The sequence below is a fragment of the Notolepis coatsorum genome (assembly GCF_963971535.1).
Source record: "Notolepis coatsorum genome assembly, contig: SCAFFOLD_1382, whole genome shotgun sequence".
In the NCBI taxonomy this organism is placed as follows: Eukaryota; Metazoa; Chordata; class Actinopteri; order Aulopiformes; family Paralepididae; genus Notolepis; species Notolepis coatsorum.
In genome coordinates, this window is record NW_028173864.1 from 22,501 (window position 1) to 41,152 (window position 18,652).

An 18,652-nucleotide genomic window follows, 5' to 3' on the forward strand; every position below is an offset into this window, starting at 1 on the left:
GCGTTGCCTCCGGCTTGGGCCGGCAGTCATACTGACTCAATTGGCAGAGTCAGCGGGTGGAAGTTGAAGGGTGGTCGTCTGGACGCTGTGGACAGCGACTCCTACAGGTCGGTCAGGGCGCCTGCACAGCAGAGACAGGAAATGGCGGGGGCAGTGTGAGCCTCCCACGCGTTACACCTCGCCAAATGAGAGTCCTCGCTGGCAGGTGAAAAGATGCGACAGGCTGCCTCCTCGTGTATCGGAGGGGACACGTGATGCAAGGCTTCTATCCTCCCTACAGCCGACCAGTGGGGGGCATACGCGAGCAACGATCAGGACAGGGGAGGGGAGAATTGGCACGAGAGGTAAGTTGGGATGGGGAGAAAAATCACAGAAAAAGGAGGGGAAAAAAAGTATATAATTCAAAACGGGTTATTGAATTAGTTGCCTAGCAACAGCAGAGAGTGTGTTTAGCCTTGAAGGCGCCTGGTGGAAACACACAGCGCCTTCAGACGACCTCACAAACACAAAGTATGAAAACATGGCCTTCACTATTCTCCGGCTTTAAAAAAGGAGCTAGCCACACTGACGAGTCCCGTCTGGCCATTCACGTCTGTTTTTTAATTACTTTTCAGTAATTATCTTGATTAATTAATTGGACAGGGACGACCTCCTTGGCGTCGGAGGAAAGCATGTGACAGTCTCCGGCCTCTCGGACAAACAGTAGGGGGGGGTGCGCAACAACCAGGAAGGGGGTTGGGAATTGGCATAACGACTAACAGTGGGATGGGAGAAAAAAATCGGAAAAAAGATAATAAAAAAATGTAAAATTAAAACATAGGCCTGGGTTGTTTTTATTTCCGTTAGCGCCGCGGATATAAGAAAGAGGTCTTTAAAGCTGAGTCAATGTTGATGGTTTTGTTGAACATTTGTATTTCACAGGAGAGAAACTGTATTCAAAGATAAAAAAAAAAAACGATTAAAATAGCCTTTGAATCTAAATATACTTTCTGTGTTGATTCTACATTAATTCCATGATTTTACTCATGTAAATATCTGTTACAAGCTTCGGTCTTAAGTAGATTAATGACAGAAAATTGTGAGATTAATTAATAAAAAAAATGTTATCTATTGACGGCACTAGTTTTTGGACATGATATCTATCCTCGTCCATCTTCCATTTTTCTTTATAGTGTTTGCCTTATGTCTCATGTTATGTTTGCCTTATGTGCTAAATAAACTAAACTAATGCTTCTCTCTCCGTCTCTGCAGAAGCACAATTACGTCGGCCAGGTTCTCGTTGGAAACAACAACAACAACAACAACAACAACAACAACAACAACAACAACAGCAACAGCAACACTCCTACAGACGGCAATACCTCGGTGTCTGTTGTGTGTTAATTAATGGATCAGTGTGGCTGCTTCCCTGATCGCGCTCGGCCAGTAGGGGGCGATAAAAGCTATTAAAGAGGGAAGCTGAGGAACCGGCACAGAGCTACTAGGCAACAGATGAGCTGCTCCGTGGGCAGGGTCTCTATAAGAGCTGCTCCGTGGGCAGGGTCTCTATAAGAGCTGCTCCGTGGGCAGGGTCTCTATAAGAGCTGCTCCGTGGGCAGGGTCTCTATAAGAGCTGCTCCGTGGGCAGGGTCTCTATAAGAGCTGCTCCGTGGGCAGGGTCTCTATAAGAGCTGCTCCGTGGGCAGGGTCTCTATAAGAGCTGCTCCGTGGGCAGGGTCTCTATAAGAGCTGCTCCGTGGGCAGGGTCTCTATAAGAGCTGCTCCGTGGGCAGGGTCTCTATAAGAGCTGCTCCGTGGGCAGGGTCTCTATAAGAGCTGCTCCGTGGGCAGGGTCTCTATAAGAGCTGCTCCGTGGGCAGGGTCTCTATAAGAGCTGCTCCGTGGGCAGGGTCTCTATAAGAGCTGCTCCGTGGGCAGGGTCTCTATAAGAGCTGCTCCGTGGGCACACTGGGCAGGGTTTCATCATCGCTCTGCCAATCAGGCGTAGGACCGACCGGAGAGAGGAAGGATCCTTTGATCCAAACGTTGATCTCAATCAATATAGCGGGAGCAGGTTAACAGTGTGCAGATTCTATTATTTTTTTTTATTCTATGAAAATATAACCCATGTAGGCATAGAGGCCAAGGGGGTAATATTAGATTACATATAAATAACATCACGCAGCACAAGTACAGTACAACCAATATAATGGTTTGGCATCGAACCAGAGTGCAAATGTAACAGTAAAGTGCAATAGTGATATACAATGTACAGGGGATTAAACTGGGTATAAAAATATATAAATGAGTACTACTGAGTAATAGTACTAATCTGATGTACAGCATTGTATTAATATGTACAGTGATACAGGCATGAATACATTATGGTAGTAAATCATACTGGCCAGCAGCGTAACTAGTAAGAGTAGGTAAGTACAGATTATATAGATATAGTATCTACAGATATGTACAGGTATGTACAGACAGATGTGGATAGATAATATATATGGTAAGAATAAATATATATATATATATATATATATACACGGTATATACAGCATTGTATTGTACATGCAATCATACAGTTATATGGGTTATATGCAGGTGTATAAATAGGAGTTAGGATTATATACAGGTATATTCAGACATATATATATATATATATATATATATATATGCGGTATATCAGGGTTCCCACAGACATTGCAAAATAAAATTCAAGGACTTTCCAAGCACCGTTTTTCATTTAAAGGGATACAATTCACTTTTAAATGTAGTTTTGATGAGATATGCAAAAAATTTAATCTCACCAAGTCCTCATATTATTTTTACGCACAGTTATTGGCATGTTTGAAGTCTCACAGTGTTCCATTAGACAGACCAATTGTACACCACAGATACCACAAATTCTTCTATGAAAGAGAGACATCGAGAGGTTTTGTTTCAGATTTTTATCATCAATTACTAACGGCCTCGTATGAAACCCTACATCTAGACTCAGTCTGGAGGAGGGATATACCAGACCTGGAGATAGACTTTGACTGGCAAGAAGCCTGGGCAAATGTACGCCTTGCATCAAGGAACCCGGACCATCAACAAATCAATCTTAACTATATTCACAGGACATACTTAACTCCTATAAGACTGAACAAAATGGGTCTTAAACAAGACTCCAAATGCTCCTTATGTACAAATGGGGACGAAGGGACATTTATGCACATGTACTGGGACTGCCCACCAGTTAAGATATTTTGGAAAGAAGTGACCCAGCAATTGTCAAATCTCTTAACTCTGGATATACCTGTACACCCCTCTGTATTACTGCTGAATGATGTCTTTGAGCATGCAGTACCTCCACAGCTAAAGAGATTGGTTTTATCCGGTATCACAGTGGCTAAAAAGCTGATAGCATCACGATGGTTTCAACCGGAAAAAATGTGCCGTAAGGTCTGGATTCTTACATATCTCGATGTGATTTATCAAGAAATATCAACAGCTAGAATTTTGGGTCTCAATGAATCCAAAATGGCAATGTGGTTAGAAGTGGTGGAGAGAATAAAAGCCAGCATATAATGGTAGTGTCTGGTTAGGAACAAATTATAATGGTTGGATTATCCAATGGGGGGTCCGGGAGAGGGGGGTACGAGCTGGAGCATATGTGTATTTGTATATCCTATTGTGTGTTGTCATGTTTGTTTAAGTGTTTGTTTAAAAAATAATAAAAAAATAAAATACAAAAATAAATGCAGTTTTTTTTTATTGAAAAAAAAAAATCGGATTCAATATTTATGGCTTAAAAATTCTTGATTGAGAAACATTTGATCATGGATGAACAAAACTTTCAATGTGAATGGTCGATTTGAATTTCAAGGACTTTTTAAGCACCTTGTTAAAAAAATTGCCGTTTTCAAGGAATTCCAGGCCTTAACTTTTTCTTTGTAAAATCAAGCACTTTAAGCACTTTCAAGGACCTTATGCGAACCCTGCTCTACAACCAGAGATGGTTCCAGAGCCGACAAACCTGCGCCGTGATGACACCACAAGCACTTCATTGATCGATTGAATTTATTTGACAATCTAAAATTACATACAATACCGGTACACAACATGTACAGTCATCACATATAATCAAAAATCGTCGAGGATTAAAACCTTAGGGTTTATTTCCATTGCGGTCCTCACAATGGACAATGGACAAGATGACTAGTATGCACCATAATAATATTATATTTAATTTGCAATGCGCTTTATAATTGTGGAGCAAAGCGCTACATTTTAAAAGAACATGCAAACTAGCACAAGTAATATAAAGGAAGGCAAGACTAAAGCTAGCACGGAGTCAAAAGAACACTAAAACTAGTAGCAGAGTAAGAGAAACATAGAATAAATAAAACTGGTAAAAGAACATAAAATGTGTGGAGCTAAAAATGTGATAAAAATCAACAGAAGGCTCTATTAAAAAAGACAAGTTTTGAGGCCCTTCTTGAAAGCATCCACAGTCTGTGGTGCTCTCAGGTGGTCAGGGAGAGTGTTCCACAGTCTGTGGTGCTCTCAGGTGGTCAGGGAGAGTGTTCTACAGTCTGTGGTGCTCTCAGGTGGTCAGGGAGAGTGTTCTACAGTCTGTGGTGCTCTCAGGTGGTCAGGGAGAGCGTTCCACAGTCTGTGGTGCTCTCAGGTGGTCAGGGAGAGTGTTCCACAGTCTGTGGTGCTCTCAGGTGGTCAGGGAGAGTGTTCTACAGTCTGTGGTGCTCTCAGGTGGTCAGGGAGAGTGTTCTACAGTCTGTGGTGCTCTCAGGTGGTCAGGGAGAGTGTTCCACAGTCTGTGGTGCTCTCAGGTGGTCAGGGAGAGTGTTCCACAGTCTGGTGCTCTCAGGTGGTCAGGGATAGTGTTCTACAGTCTGTGGTGCTCTCAGGTGGTCAGGGAGAGTGTTCTACAGTCTGTGGTGCTCTCAGGTGGTCAGGGAGAGTGTTCTACAGTCTGTGGTGCTCTCAGGTGGTCAGGGAGAGCGTTCTACAGTCTGTGGTGCTCTCAGGTGGTCAGGGAGAGCGTTCCACAGTCTGTGGTGCTCTCAGGTGGTCAGGGAGAGTGTTCTACAGTCTGTGGTGCTCTCAGGTGGTCAGGGAGAGTGTTCTACAGTCTGTGGTGCTCTCAGGTGGTCAGGGAGAGCGTTCCACAGTCTGTGGTGCTCTCAGGTGGTCAGGGAGAGTGTTCCACAGTCTGTGGTGCTCTCAGGTGGTCAGGGAGAGTGTTCTACAGTCTGTGGTGCTCTCAGGTGGTCAGGGAGAGTGTTCTACAGACTGTGGTGCTCTCAGGTGGTCAGGGAGAGTGTTCTACAGACTGTGGTGCTCTCAGGTGGTCAGGGAGAGTGTTCTACAGTCTGTGGTGCTCTCAGGTGGTCAGGGAGAGTGTTCTACAGACTGTGGTGCTCTCAGGTGGTCAGGGAGAGTGTTCTACAGTCTGTGGTGCTCTCAGGTGGTCAGGGAGAGTGTTCTACAGACTGTGGTGCTCTCAGGTGGTCAGGGAGAGTGTTCTACAGTCTGTGGTGCTCTCAGGTGGTCAGGGAGAGTGTTCTACAGTCTGTGGTGCTATCAGGTGGTCAGGGAGAGTGTTCTACAGTCTGTGGTGCTCTCAGGTGGTCAGGGAGAGTGTTCTACAGTCTGTGGTGCTCTCAGGTGGTCAGGGAGAGTGTTCTACAGTCTGTGGTGCTCTCAGGTGGTCAGGGAGAGCGTTCCACAGTCTGTGGTGCTCTCAGGTGGTCAGGGAGAGTGTTCCACAGTCTGTGGTGCTCTCAGGTGGTCAGGGAGAGTGTTCCACAGTCTGTGGTGCTCTCAGGTGGTCAGGGAGAGTGTTCTACAGTCTGTGGTGCTCTCAGGTGGTCAGGGAGAGTGTTCTACAGTCTGTGGAGCTCTCAGGTGGTCAGGGAGAGTGTTCTACAGACTGTGGTGCTCTCAGGTGGTCAGGGAGAGTGTTCCACAGTCTGTGGTGCTCTCAGGTGGTCAGGGATAGTGTTCTACAGTCTGTGGTGCTCTCAGGTGGTCAGGGAGAGTGTTCTACAGTCTGTGGTGCTCTCAGGTGGTCAGGGAGAGTGTTCTACAGACTGTGGTGCTCTCAGGTGGTCAGGGAGAGTGTTCTACAGTCTGTGGTGCTCTCAGGTGGTCAGGGAGAGTGTTCTACAGTCTGTGGTGCTATCAGGTGGTCAGGGAGAGTGTTCTACAGTCTGTGGTGCTCTCAGGTGGTCAGGGAGAGTGTTCTACAGTCTGTGGTGCTCTCAGGTGGTCAGGGAGAGTGTTCTACAGTCTGTGGTGCTCTCAGGTGGTCAGGGAGAGCGTTCCACAGTCTGTGGTGCTCTCAGGTGGTCAGGGAGAGTGTTCCACAGTCTGTGGTGCTCTCAGGTGGTCAGGGAGAGTGTTCCACAGTCTGTGGTGCTCTCAGGTGGTCAGGGAGAGTGTTCTACAGTCTGTGGTGCTCTCAGGTGGTCAGGGAGAGTGTTCTACAGTCTGTGGAGCTCTCAGGTGGTCAGGGAGAGTGTTCTACAGACTGTGGTGCTCTCAGGTGGTCAGGGAGAGTGTTCCACAGTCTGTGGTGCTCTCAGGTGGTCAGGGATAGTGTTCTACAGTCTGTGGTGCTCTCAGGTGGTCAGGGAGAGTGTTCTACAGTCTGTGGTGCTCTCAGGTGGTCAGGGAGAGTGTTCTACAGACTGTGGTGCTCTCAGGTGGTCAGGGAGAGTGTTCTACAGTCTGTGGTGCTCTCAGGTGGTCAGGGAGAGTGTTCTACAGTCTGTGGTGCTATCAGGTGGTCAGGGAGAGTGTTCTACAGTCTGTGGTGCTCTCAGGTGGTCAGGGAGAGCGTTCTACAGTCTGTGGTGCTCTCAGGTGGTCAGGGAGAGTGTTCCACAGTCTGTGGTGCTCTCAGGTGGTCAGGGAGAGTGTTCTACAGACTGTGGTGCTCTCAGGTGGTCAGGGAGAGTGTTCTACAGACTGTGGTGCTCTCAGGTGGTCAGGGAGAGTGTTCCACAGTCTGTGGTGCTATCAGGTGGTCAGGGAGAGTGTTCTACAGTCTGTGGTGCTCTCAGGTGGTCAGGGAGAGCGTTCTACAGTCTGTGGTGCTCTCAGGTGGTCAGGGAGAGTGTTCTACAGTCTGTGGTGCTCTCAGGTGGTCAGGGAGAGTGTTCTACAGTCTGTGGTGCTCTCAGGTGGTCAGGGAGAGCGTTCTACAGTCTGTGGTGCTCTCAGGTGGTCAGGGAGAGCGTAAATACAATTTCCAAGCATTGTGAAAATGTAAATATGAAGTAAAAAAAAAAATTAAATGCAATAACACAAACAATGTCTACAGCACACCTGCATATATCATTATCCTGTGTGACTAAGCCATTTCTTCATATATATTTATTTTCTTTTCTTTTCTGAGTCAATACTTTTTATGGACACTGGCAGTTGAACTTACCGGTACAGCCGCCATGAGCGTGGGCCTCAGAACACTGGTGTCTCCTTTACTGCCCTTCTTTATCTTGGTGGACTGGAGACGGGAGAGGAGACAAAACAGACCCGAGTCAATGTCTCTTTCAACCAAGAGAAGGAACGTATCATTTAAGAGGGTTGTGTATTCTTAAAACATGTAAAAAGGTAAGAACTAATGTAAAAGCTAGATGTGTTTCATTATGTTGAGAGTTAAATTATGGAATAGTCTTAGTGACGGGTTGAAGTTGTGTACTTCTCAGGGGAGATTTAAAAAAAAAAAGCCTTAATAATTCAGGAGTACAGTTTTGAGTAAAACATCGTGCAGCATATTTTAAGTTTTTCTTTCTTATATTAAAATATATTTGGTTTTGAATAATTTGTAAAGGATAGGCAAAATAAGCCTGTGCTTCAGCCTATTCCTTTGTTTCTGTCGTTGATTTTGGATTTTGTGTGCGAGCTTACTTTGAATATGTACATTTGTGATATATTTTTATTTTCCTTTTTCTAAGTCCACACAGGTGCGTTTGATTCGTCTGTAAACAAGACCGAAAAATAAACTTCATTCATTCATTCATTCATTCAACCCCCCCCGGGGACGACCGGCAGATAGGGGTTAACGATGCATCGATTAATCGAAATGCATCGATTCTAATGTGAGGATTCAACTGCATCGATTTGAAAATGTTAGAAGAGTCGATTATAATCGGAATTAATTAAAAAAAATATTGTTTTTATTGACCTATAGTCAATTCATGCTGAGTGAATCAGTTCCCCCAGGCACATTTGTGTATTCAAATACTTTTAGGGAATTAACTGATTCATAGAAAATGTATCTAATCGTGGTCAAATGAAGAGATCTCATGATGCATCGAATCGTTGCCTGAATAATCGTAATCTAAATGAACCGCTGTGAGGTGGCATCGTTACACCGCTAGTGTCGACCCAATCACGTGAGATCCACCGGTGCCAAATTTAGGTAATAAAGACATTTATTTATTATTATTATATTTTAATATAATATATATAATATATAGATGTGTACCTTTTAGTTCAGCAGAATAGTTCATTGCTGCTAGAGTGGTTTGTTTAATCGTTTTATACTTGTTATTTTGTAAAACATTATGTTTTATTTAAAAGGTGTGTTTATATATATATATATAAAAAGTGTGTGTGTGTGTGTGTGTCTGTGCGTGCTCTGACCTGGTCGGCCCCAGGTGTGTCGGTGTGTGTGTGTGTGTGTGTGTGTGTGTGTGTGTGTGTGTGTGTGTGTGTAGGTGACCTCTGACCTGGTCAGCGAGCGTCTGGGGGGAGGAGTATGTGTGTGTCGGTGTGTGTGTGTGTGTGTGTGTGTGTGTGTGTGTGTAGGTGACCTCTGACCTGGTCAGCCAGTGTCTGGGGGGAGGAGTGTGTGTGTGTGTGTGTGTAGGTGACCTCTGACCTGGTCAGCCAGTGTCTGGGGGGAGGAGTATGTGTGTGTGTAGGTGACCTCTGACCTGGTCAGCGAGTGTCTGGGGGGAGGAGTGTGTGTGTGTGTGTGTAGGTGACCTCTGACCTGGTCAGCGAGCGTCTGGGGGGAGGAGTGTGTGTGTGTGTGTGTAGGTGACCTCTGACCTGGTCAGCGAGCGTCTGGGGGGAGGAGTGTGTGTGTGTCGGTGTGTGTGTGTGTGTGTGTGTGTGTGTGTGTGTAGGTGACCTCTGACCTGGTCAGCCAGTGTCTGGGGGGAGGAGTGTGTGTGTGTGTGTGTGTGTAGGTGACCTCTGACCTGGTCAGCGAGTGTCTGGGGGGAGGAGTATGTGTGTGTGTGTGTAGGTGACCTCTGACCTGGTCAGCGAGTGTCTGGGGGGAGGAGTGTGTGTGTGTGTGTGTAGGTGACCTCTGACCTGGTCAGCGAGCGTCTGGGGGGAGGAGTGTGTGTGTGTGTGTGTAGGTGACCTCTGACCTGGTCAGCGAGCGTCTGGGGGGAGGAGTGTGTGTGTGTAGGTGACCTCTGACCTGGTCAGCGAGTGTCTGGGGGGAGGAGTATGTGTGTGTGTGTAGGTGACCTCTGACCTGGTCAGCGAGTGTCTGGGGGGAGGAGTGTGTGTGTGTGTGTAGGTGACCTCTGACCTGGTCAGCGAGCGTCTGGGGGGAGGAGTATGTGTGTGTGTGTGTGTGTGTGTGTGTGTGTGTAGGTGACCTCTGACCTGGTCAGCGAGTGTCTGGGGGGAGGAGTACCCGATGCGACAGCCGTGGGAGATGCAGACCAGCTCGGCGCTCAGCTCCAGGACGTGAGCGAGGGGCAGGTAGCCGATGTAGGTGTCCGTCTCACTGGGGCACAGAGGAGAGCGTCAGGGTCACATGGTCCCAGAGAGAGGGTCACATGGTCCCACAGAGAGGGTCACATGGTCCCAGAGAGGGTCACATGGTCCCAGAGAGAGAGGGTCACATGGTCCCACAGAGAGGGTCACATGGTCCCAGAGAGAGAGGGTCACATGGTCCCACAGAGAGAGGGTCACATGGTCCCACAGAGAGGGTCACATGGTCCCACAGAGAGGGTCACATGGTCCCAGAGAGAGAGTCACATGGTCCCACAGAGAGAGGGTCACATGGTCCCAGAGAGAGAGGGTCACATGGTCCCAGAGAGAGAGGGTCACATGGTCCCACAGAGAGGGTCACATGGTCCCACAGAGAGAGGGTCACATGGTCCCACAGAGAGAGGGTCACATGGTCCCACAGAGAGAGGGTCACATGGTCCCACAGAGAGGGTCACATGGTCCCACAGAGAGGGTCACATGGTCCCACAGAGAGAGAGGGTCACATGGTCCCACAGAGAGGGTCACATGGTCCCACAGAGAGAGGGTCACATGGTCCCAGAGAGAGAGGGTCACATGGTCCCACAGAGAGGGTCACATGGTCCCACAGAGAGAGAGGGTCACATGGTCCCAGAGAGGGTCACATGGTCCCACAGAGAGAGGGTCACATGGTCCCAGAGAGAGAGGGTCACATGGTCCCAGAGAGAGAGGGTCACATGGTCCCAGAGAGAGAGGGTCACATGGTCCCACAGAGAGGGTCACATGATCCCACAGAGAGAGGGTCACATGGTCCCACAGAGAGAGAGGGTCACATGGTCCCAGAGAGAGAGGGTCACATGGTCCCAGAGAGAGGGTCACATGGTCCCACAGAGAGAGGGTCACATGGTCCCACAGAGAGAGGGTCACATGGTCCCAGAGAGGGTCACATGGTCCCACAGAGAGAGAGTCACATGGTCCCACAGAGAGAGAGGGTCACATGGTCCCACAGAGAGGGTCACATGGTCCCACAGAGAGAGGGTCACATGGTCCCACAGAGAGGGTCACATGGTCCCAGAGAGAGAGGGTCACATGGTCCCACAGAGAGAGGGTCACATGGTCCCACAGAGAGAGGGTCACATGGTCCCACAGAGAGAGAGGGTCACATGGTCCCACAGAGAGAGAGGGTCACATGGTCCCACAGAGAGAGAGGGTCACATGGTCCCACAGAGAGAGGGTCACATGGTCCCACAGAGAGAGGGTCACATGGTCCCACAGAGAGAGGGTCACATGGTCCCACAGAGAGAGGGTCACATGGTCCCACAGAGAGGGTCACATGGTCCCACAGAGAGAGGGTCACATGGTCCCACAGAGAGGGTCACATGATCCCACAGAGAGAGGGTCACATGGTCCCACAGAGAGAGGGTCACATGGTCCCACAGAGAGGGTCACATGATCCCACAGAGAGAGGGTCACATGGTCCCACAGAGAGAGAGGGTCACATGGTCCCACAGAGAGAGGGTCACATGGTCCCACAGAGAGGGTCACATGGTCCCACAGAGAGAGAGGGTCACATGGTCCCAGAGAGAGAGGGTCACATGGTCCCACAGAGAGGGTCACATGGTCCCACAGAGAGAGGGTCACATGGTCCCACAGAGAGAGGGTCACATGGTCCCACAGAGAGGGTCACATGGTCCCACAGAGAGAGGGTCACATGGTCCCACAGAGAGAGTCACATGGTCCCAGAGAGAGAGGGTCACATGGTCCCAGAGAGAGAGGGTCACATGGTCCCACAGAGAGAGGGTCACATGGTCCCACAGAGAGAGGGTCACATGGTCCCACAGAGAGAGTCACATGGTCCCAGAGAGAGAGGGTCACATGGTCCCACAGAGAGAGGGTCACATGGTCCCACAGAGAGAGAGGGTCACATGGTCCCACAGAGAGAGAGGGTCACATGGTCCCAGAGAGAGAGGGTCACATGGTCCCACAGAGAGGGTCACATGGTCCCACAGAGAGGGTCACATGGTCCCACAGAGAGGGTCACATGGTCCCACAGAGAGAGGGTCACATGGTCCCACAGAGAGGGTCACATGGTCCCAGAGAGAGAGGGTCACATGGTCCCACAGAGAGGGTCACATGGTCCCACAGAGAGAGAGGGTCACATGGTCCCACAGAGAGAGAGGGTCACATGGTCCCAGAGAGAGAGGGTCACATGGTCCCACAGAGAGGGTCACATGGTCCCACAGAGAGAGGGTCACATGGTCCCACAGAGAGAGGGTCACATGGTCCCACAGAGAGAGAGGGTCACATGGTCCCACAGAGAGAGAGGGTCACATGGTCCCACAGAGAGGGTCACATGGTCCCACAGAGAGAGAGGGTCACATGGTCCCACAGAGAGGGTCACATGGTCCCACAGAGAGGGTCACATGGTCCCACAGAGAGAGGGTCACATGGTCCCACAGAGAGGGTCACATGGTCCCACAGAGAGAGTCACATGGTCCCAGAGAGAGAGGGTCACATGGTCCCACAGAGAGGGTCACATGGTCCCACAGAGAGAGGGTCACATGGTCCCACAGAGAGGGTCACATGGTCCCACAGAGAGAGGATCACATGGTCCCACAGAGAGGGTCACATGGTCCCACAGAGAGAGGGTCACATGGTCCCACAGAGAGAGAGGGTCACATGGTCCCACAGAGAGGGTCACATGGTCCCACAGAGAGAGGATCACATGGTCCCACAGAGAGGGTCACATGGTCCCACAGAGAGGGTCACATGGTCCCACAGAGAGGGTCACATGGTCCCACAGAGAGGGTCACATGGTCCCACAGAGAGGGTCACATGGTCCCACAGAGAGAGGGTCACATGGTCCCACAGAGAGAGAGGGTCACATGGTCCCACAGAGAGAGAGGGTCACATGGTCCCACAGAGAGAGGGTCACATGGTCCCACAGAGAGGGTCACATGATCCCACAGAGAGAGGGTCACATGGTCCCACAGAGAGGGTCACATGGTCCCACAGAGAGAGGATCACATGGTCCCAGAGAGAGAGGGTCACATGGTCCCACAGAGAGGGTCACATGGTCCCACAGAGAGAGGGTCACATGGTCCCAGAGAGAGAGGGTCACATGGTCCCACAGAGAGAGGGTCACATGGTCCCACAGAGAGAGGGTCACATGGTCCCACAGAGAGGGTCACATGGTCCCACAGAGAGAGGATCACATGGTCCCAGAGAGAGAGGGTCACATGCCACAGAGAGGGTCACATGGTCCCACAGAGAGAGGATCACATGGTCCCAGAGAGAGAGGGTCACATGGTCCCACAGAGAGAGGGTCACATGGTCCCACAGAGAGAGGGTCACATGATCCCACAGAGAGAGGGTCACATGGTCCCACAGAGAGGGTCACATGATCCCACAGAGAGACCACAACACTGAAGTAGACACACTGGAGAAACCGCAGAGGTTAGCGATATGCGTGAGTGAGTAGTAAGGGGGGGTAAAACGAGGGAAATTAAAAAACAAAATGATGGCAGACTGTCTATTAGAAAGACAATTTAATTGTGTTTTCAGGAGTGTCTGGGAGAGAGAGAGAGAGAGAGAGAGAGATCAAAATCCCAATGAGAGAATATCTGGATGGCATTAGTATTACTGGGCTAGGTCAGTATTTGGATTTTGTGTGTGTGTGAGAGTGGAGGAGGGAGAGTGGGGAGTGGAGGAGGGAGAGTGGGGGGTGGAGGAGGGAGAGAGGGGGGTGGAGGAGGGAGAGAGGGGGGTGGAGGAGGGAGAGAGTGGAGTGAGAGAGTGGAGGAGGGAGATAGGGGAGTGAGAGAGTGGAGGAGGGAGATAGGGGAGTGAGAGAGTGGAGGAGGGAGAGTGGGGAGTGGAGGAGGGAGAGTGGGGAGTGGAGGAGGGAGATAGGGGAGTGAGAGAGTGGAGGAGGGAGATAGGGGAGTGAGAGAGTGGAGGAGGGAGATAGGGGAGTGAGAGAGTGGAGGAGGGAGATAGGGGAGTGAGAGAGTGGAGGAGTGAGAGAGTGGAGTGAGAGAGTGGAGGAGGGAGATAGGGGAGTGAGAGAGGGGAGGAGGGAGATAGGGGAGTGAGAGAGTGGAGGAGGGAGATAGGGGAGTGAGAGAGGGGAGGAGGGAGATAGGGGAGTGAGAGAGTGGAGGAGGGAGATAGGGGAGTGAGAGAGGGGAGTGACAGAGTGGAGGAGGGAGATAGGGGAGTGAGAGAGGGGAGTGACAGAGTGGAGGAGGGAGATAGGGGAGTGAGAGAGGGGAGTGACAGAGTGGAGGAGGGAGATAGGGGAGTGAGAGAGGGGAGGAGGGAGATAGGGGAGTGAGAGAGGGGAGGAGGGAGATAGGGGAGTGAGAGAGGGGAGTGACAGAGTGGAGGAGGGAGATAGGGGAGTGAGAGAGGGGAGTGACAGAGTGGAGGAGGGAGAGAGGGGAGTGAGAGAGTGGAGGAGGGAGAGTGGAGTGAGAGAGTGGAGGAGTGAGAGAGTGGAGGAGTGAGAGAGTGGAGTGAGAGAGTGGAGGAGTGAGAGAGTGGAGTGAGAGAGTGGAGGAGTGAGATAGGGGAGTGAGAGAGTGGAGGAGGGAGATAGGGGAGTGAGAGAGGGGAGGAGGGAGATAGGGGAGTGAGAGAGTGGAGTGACAGAGTGGAGGAGGGAGATAGGGGAGTGAGAGAGGGGAGTGACAGAGTGGAGGAGGGAGATAGGGGAGTGAGAGAGGGGAGGAGGGAGATAGAGGAGTGAGAGAGGGGAGTGACAGAGTGGAGGAGGGAGATAGGGGAGTGAGAGAGGGGAGTGACAGAGTGGAGGAGGGAGAGAGGGGAGTGAGAGAGTGGAGGAGGGAGATAGGGGAGTGAGAGGGGAAAAACACTCTCAAAGAACACCTACGGGAGACTGCAATTCAAAACTGGCCCCTATAAATGTCCTAACCCAGTTGTACAATAAAGACCAAGCATGGCTTTGTCAGTATTCCAATGTACCCAACCCCCCCCCCCCCCCCACCTCCAATGTACAGCCCCACCCAACCCCCCCCACCTACCCAACCTCCTCCAATGCACAGTTTCTATGTCAAATGTATATACACTCTTTTTCTGAATTTTAGTATCACAAACAGTACTGTATTTGAAAATCTGGTATGTCATAAATGTATAGATGTAGCAGTACTGTCTATCTGTATGTCATGTGTGTCATATGATGAATTGAAAATGGGGGACCCTGATGGAAACAAGACAAAAGTCTCTCTGGTCTGCATCCTCTTAACAATTGTATGTATTGAGCTGTACTACTGTATTGTACCCATTCTGCAATCTGTTAATAAACTTTTCAATCAATCAATCAAACAGAGTGGAGGAGGGAGAGAGGGGAGTGAGAGAGTGGAGGAGGGATAGTGGGGAGTGGAGGCGGGAGAGATGGGTGGAGGGAGAGAGGGGAGGAGGGAGAGTGGGGAGTGGAGGAGGGAGAGATGGGTGGAGGGAGAGAGGGGAGTGAGAGTGGAGGAGGGAGAGAGAGTGGAGGAGGGAGAGTGGGTAGTGGAGGAGGGAGAGAGGGGAGTGAGAGAGTGGAGGAGGGAGAGAGAGAGTGAGAGAGTGGAGGAGGGAGAGAGAGAGTGGAGGAGGGAGAGTGGGGTGGAGGAGGGAGAGAGGAGGTGGAGAGGTGGAGAGGGAGACAGAGAGGAGGTGGAGTGGAGAGGGAGACAGAGAGGAGGTGGAGTGGAGAGGGAGACAGAGAGGAGGTGGAGAGGGAGACAGAGAGGAGGTGGAGAGGGAGACAGAGAGGAGGTGGAGAGGTGGAGAGGGAGACAGAGAGGAGGTGGGGAGGTGGAGAGGGAGACAGAGAGGAGGTGGAGAGGTGGAGAGGGAGACAGAGAGGAGGTGGAGTGGAGAGGGAGACAGAGAGGAGGTGGAGTGGTGGAGAGGGAGACAGAGAGGAGGTGGAGAGGGAGACAGAGAGGAGGTGGAGAGGGAGACAGAGAGGAGGTGGAGAGGTGGAGAGGGAGACAGAGAGGAGGTGGAGAGGGAGACAGAGAGGAGGTGGAGAGGTGGAGAGGGAGACAGAGAGGAGGTGGAGAGGTGGAGAGGGAGACAGAGAGGAGGTGGGGAGGTGGAGAGGGAGACAGAGAGGAGGTGGAGTGGTGGAGAGGGAGACAGAGAGGAGGTGGAGAGGGAGACAGAGAGGAGGTGGAGAGGTGGAGAGGGAGACAGAGAGGAGGTGGAGAGGGAGACAGAGAGGAGGTGGAGAGGTGGAGAGGGAGACAGAGAGGAGGTGGGGAGGTGGAGAGGGAGACAGAGAGGAGGTGGAGAGGGAGACAGAGAGGAGGTGGGGAGGTGGAGAGGGAGACAGAGAGGAGGTGGGGAGGTGGAGAGGGAGACAGAGAGGAGGTGGAGAGGTGGAGAGGGAGACAGAGAGGAGGTGGAGAGGGAGACAGAGACCAGGTGGAGAGGTGGAGAGGGAGACAGAGAGGAGGTGGAGAGGGAGACAGAGACCAGGTGGAGAGGTGGAGAGGGAGGGCAGCTGAGGTCACGTACTCCAGGTTGGGGATGCGCTCAGCCATGCCCGTGATGGCAGCGATGATGTTGCTGTGGGAGATCATGACCCCCTTGGGGATGCCCGTGGAGCCGCTGGTGTACATGATGACGGCGATGTCGGAGGGCAGGGGCTGGCTGCGACCCACCTCCACTGGAGAGGGGGAGGAGACACAATGCCGGGGGAAATAAGTATTGAACACATCAACAATTTGTTCAGTAAATGTATTTCCAATGAGCGCGTATTGAAGTGAAATGTGCACCAGACGACTTTGGTATCAACTCAAGAAATCCAGACAAGAAATCTAAACATTAAAGTCAATATGTAAATAAAGTGATGTGTAATAAAGTGGAATGATAGAGGAAAAAAGTATTGGAGAAAAAGCAGTACACCACAGCAAGGAAAGGCAAGGAAGTAGCTGTGAACCAAAACTAATTAGGAGGCAACTCTACCTCCTATCGGTGCTAATAATGTCAACTGGGTTAGAATATATTGATGATGGGCTATAAAATGTAATTTTTTTGTTACCAAGGTGCCACACAAGAAACATCAACTGATGGGTAAAAGCAAAGAGCTCTCAAGACCTTCACAAACAGATGATTGCAAATCATGACAATAGAATTGGCTAAAGACGTATTTCACAACTTCAGAATCTTCCAGTAAGCACCATTAGGGTTAGCATTATCCATAAGTGGAAGCAACATCACTCGATCATCAACCGGCCACGCACAGGTGCTCCTCGCAACATTTCTGATCAGGGAATCAGAAGGATACTTAGAAGAGTAGCCAGAGAGCCAAGGACCACTAGGAAAGAGCTCCAGAAAGACTTGGAGGCAGCAGGTACAACTGTGACAGAAAGGACCATAGGCAATGCACTCCACCGCCAATATGAATATTAAAGGCAACCAACTTGTGTTCGGCTTTTCTCTGATTGGCCGCGCGCCCAATACAATTTTTCATAATATTTCAAATATCATAATGATGTGTTTTCTATATTATATCCACAATCATTCATCTAAAAAATTGTATGGGCTTTGATTAAACATGTAACCTACACCTACTGTAACTTACTGTACCTCTGCTTCCTACAGCACAGCAGGTAATGGCGTTAATCAATGGAACGCGAAACATAATAACCTTACGCTTTCTAGTTCAGCGCATTTCATAACTGTATGGGCTTTGTTTATACACAAGTGAATCTGGTAGTCTATGATACACAGCGTGGATGGGCTTTCAGAGGGAGAGGCATGACTTCGCGACAGCCATATTAGACACTCACTGTACATCAGTGTGGAACTGTAACGTTATATGTTATTTCGCCCGTGGAGGCTGCTGAGCCTGAAACGCCAGCGGGGCGGTGGTTTTTCCCCGGCGTCCGTGCGCCGCTGCCGGCTTGATACAGCTTCAGCAGCAGCAGCGGCGGTGCTCTGTTGTAGGAAGCCCTTCAATGACAGCGGCGCGCTCTCATATTTTGCGAATGCATAAACTATATCTTAAATTATGGCTATGTGTCTAATATGGCTGTCGCTTATCAATGACTTCGCGACAGCCATATTAGACACATCGCCATAATTTAAGATATAGTTTATGCATTCGCAAATATGAGAGCTCTGTCATTGAAGTGGGTGGTGGCAGCATTACTAACAGTAGCGATTTTTATTGTTTTGTCATGACCAAACATAATCCCAACATAGATAGGAGGTGTACTGTATGTCAAATGTCGGTCATATGGTGGAAGAGTTTAGTACAGTCACACAACAGAACACCGGCTGTAGTACAGTCACACAACAGAACACCGCTGGTTCGACCAGCGTTCTGCCGCGTCTCTCTTGCCGCAAGGGCGTGTGCTAGTGGATTGATTGATTGGCCGTGTGGCCAATCAGAGAAACGCTGAACGAAAAGCTGAACACAAGTTGGTTGCCTTTAATATTCACGCATCCCCTCCGCTGGCCTGAGATCCACCAGGAGGACCCACTGAGCTCTCTGGCGGTTCAGGAGCGCCATCTGGTGGCCGATCGGCGCAATCGCTTAACAGGAAGTGGCATAGAGGTTGTGCTGGACGGCCGTATTACTTCCGGGCACTCGCTATAGGTCCCGGCATTCTACCTCGTCACAATACACAGCGATCGATTGCCAATAACTCGATAAACAACATGATTTGGACGTATATACCATTATACAAGCTGGAGATGGACCGGGTAAATCTACATCCCATAATGATAAAATGTCTACTCTACGATGATCGCCCAACGGCGCGCGGAGACTGGGGTGAGTTTTAGCGTGTAACGTTACCGTCTTCGATACTAACTGCTATGATCAACATTTGACCCACATTAGATGATTGGTATAACGCTGCCCACGGAATTAGAAACGCCCCCTAGCCCATCCGGTCAACATCAGATGATGTGTAGTAAC

The 18,652-nt window shown here is 50.1% G+C and overlaps 1 protein-coding gene across 1 annotated transcript in view; it reads right to left on the reverse strand.

Moving 5' to 3' along the window:
- LOC311247679 (fatty acid CoA ligase Acsl3-like) overlaps positions 1 to 18,652 on the reverse strand; it is a gene marked incomplete at its 3' end in the record, with an annotated part of 33,566 nt that overhangs the window by 3,282 nt on the left and 11,632 nt on the right. Inside the window, exons 2-4 of the mRNA XM_084338690.1 lie at positions 16,240 to 16,390; positions 9,622 to 9,745; positions 7,424 to 7,495 (exon numbers count right to left, since the gene is read on the reverse strand). Of these exons, the coding sequence (XP_084194816.1) occupies positions 7,424 to 7,495; positions 9,622 to 9,745; positions 16,240 to 16,390 (347 nt within the window). The remainder of the gene's footprint in view (positions 1 to 7,423; positions 7,496 to 9,621; positions 9,746 to 16,239; positions 16,391 to 18,652) is intronic.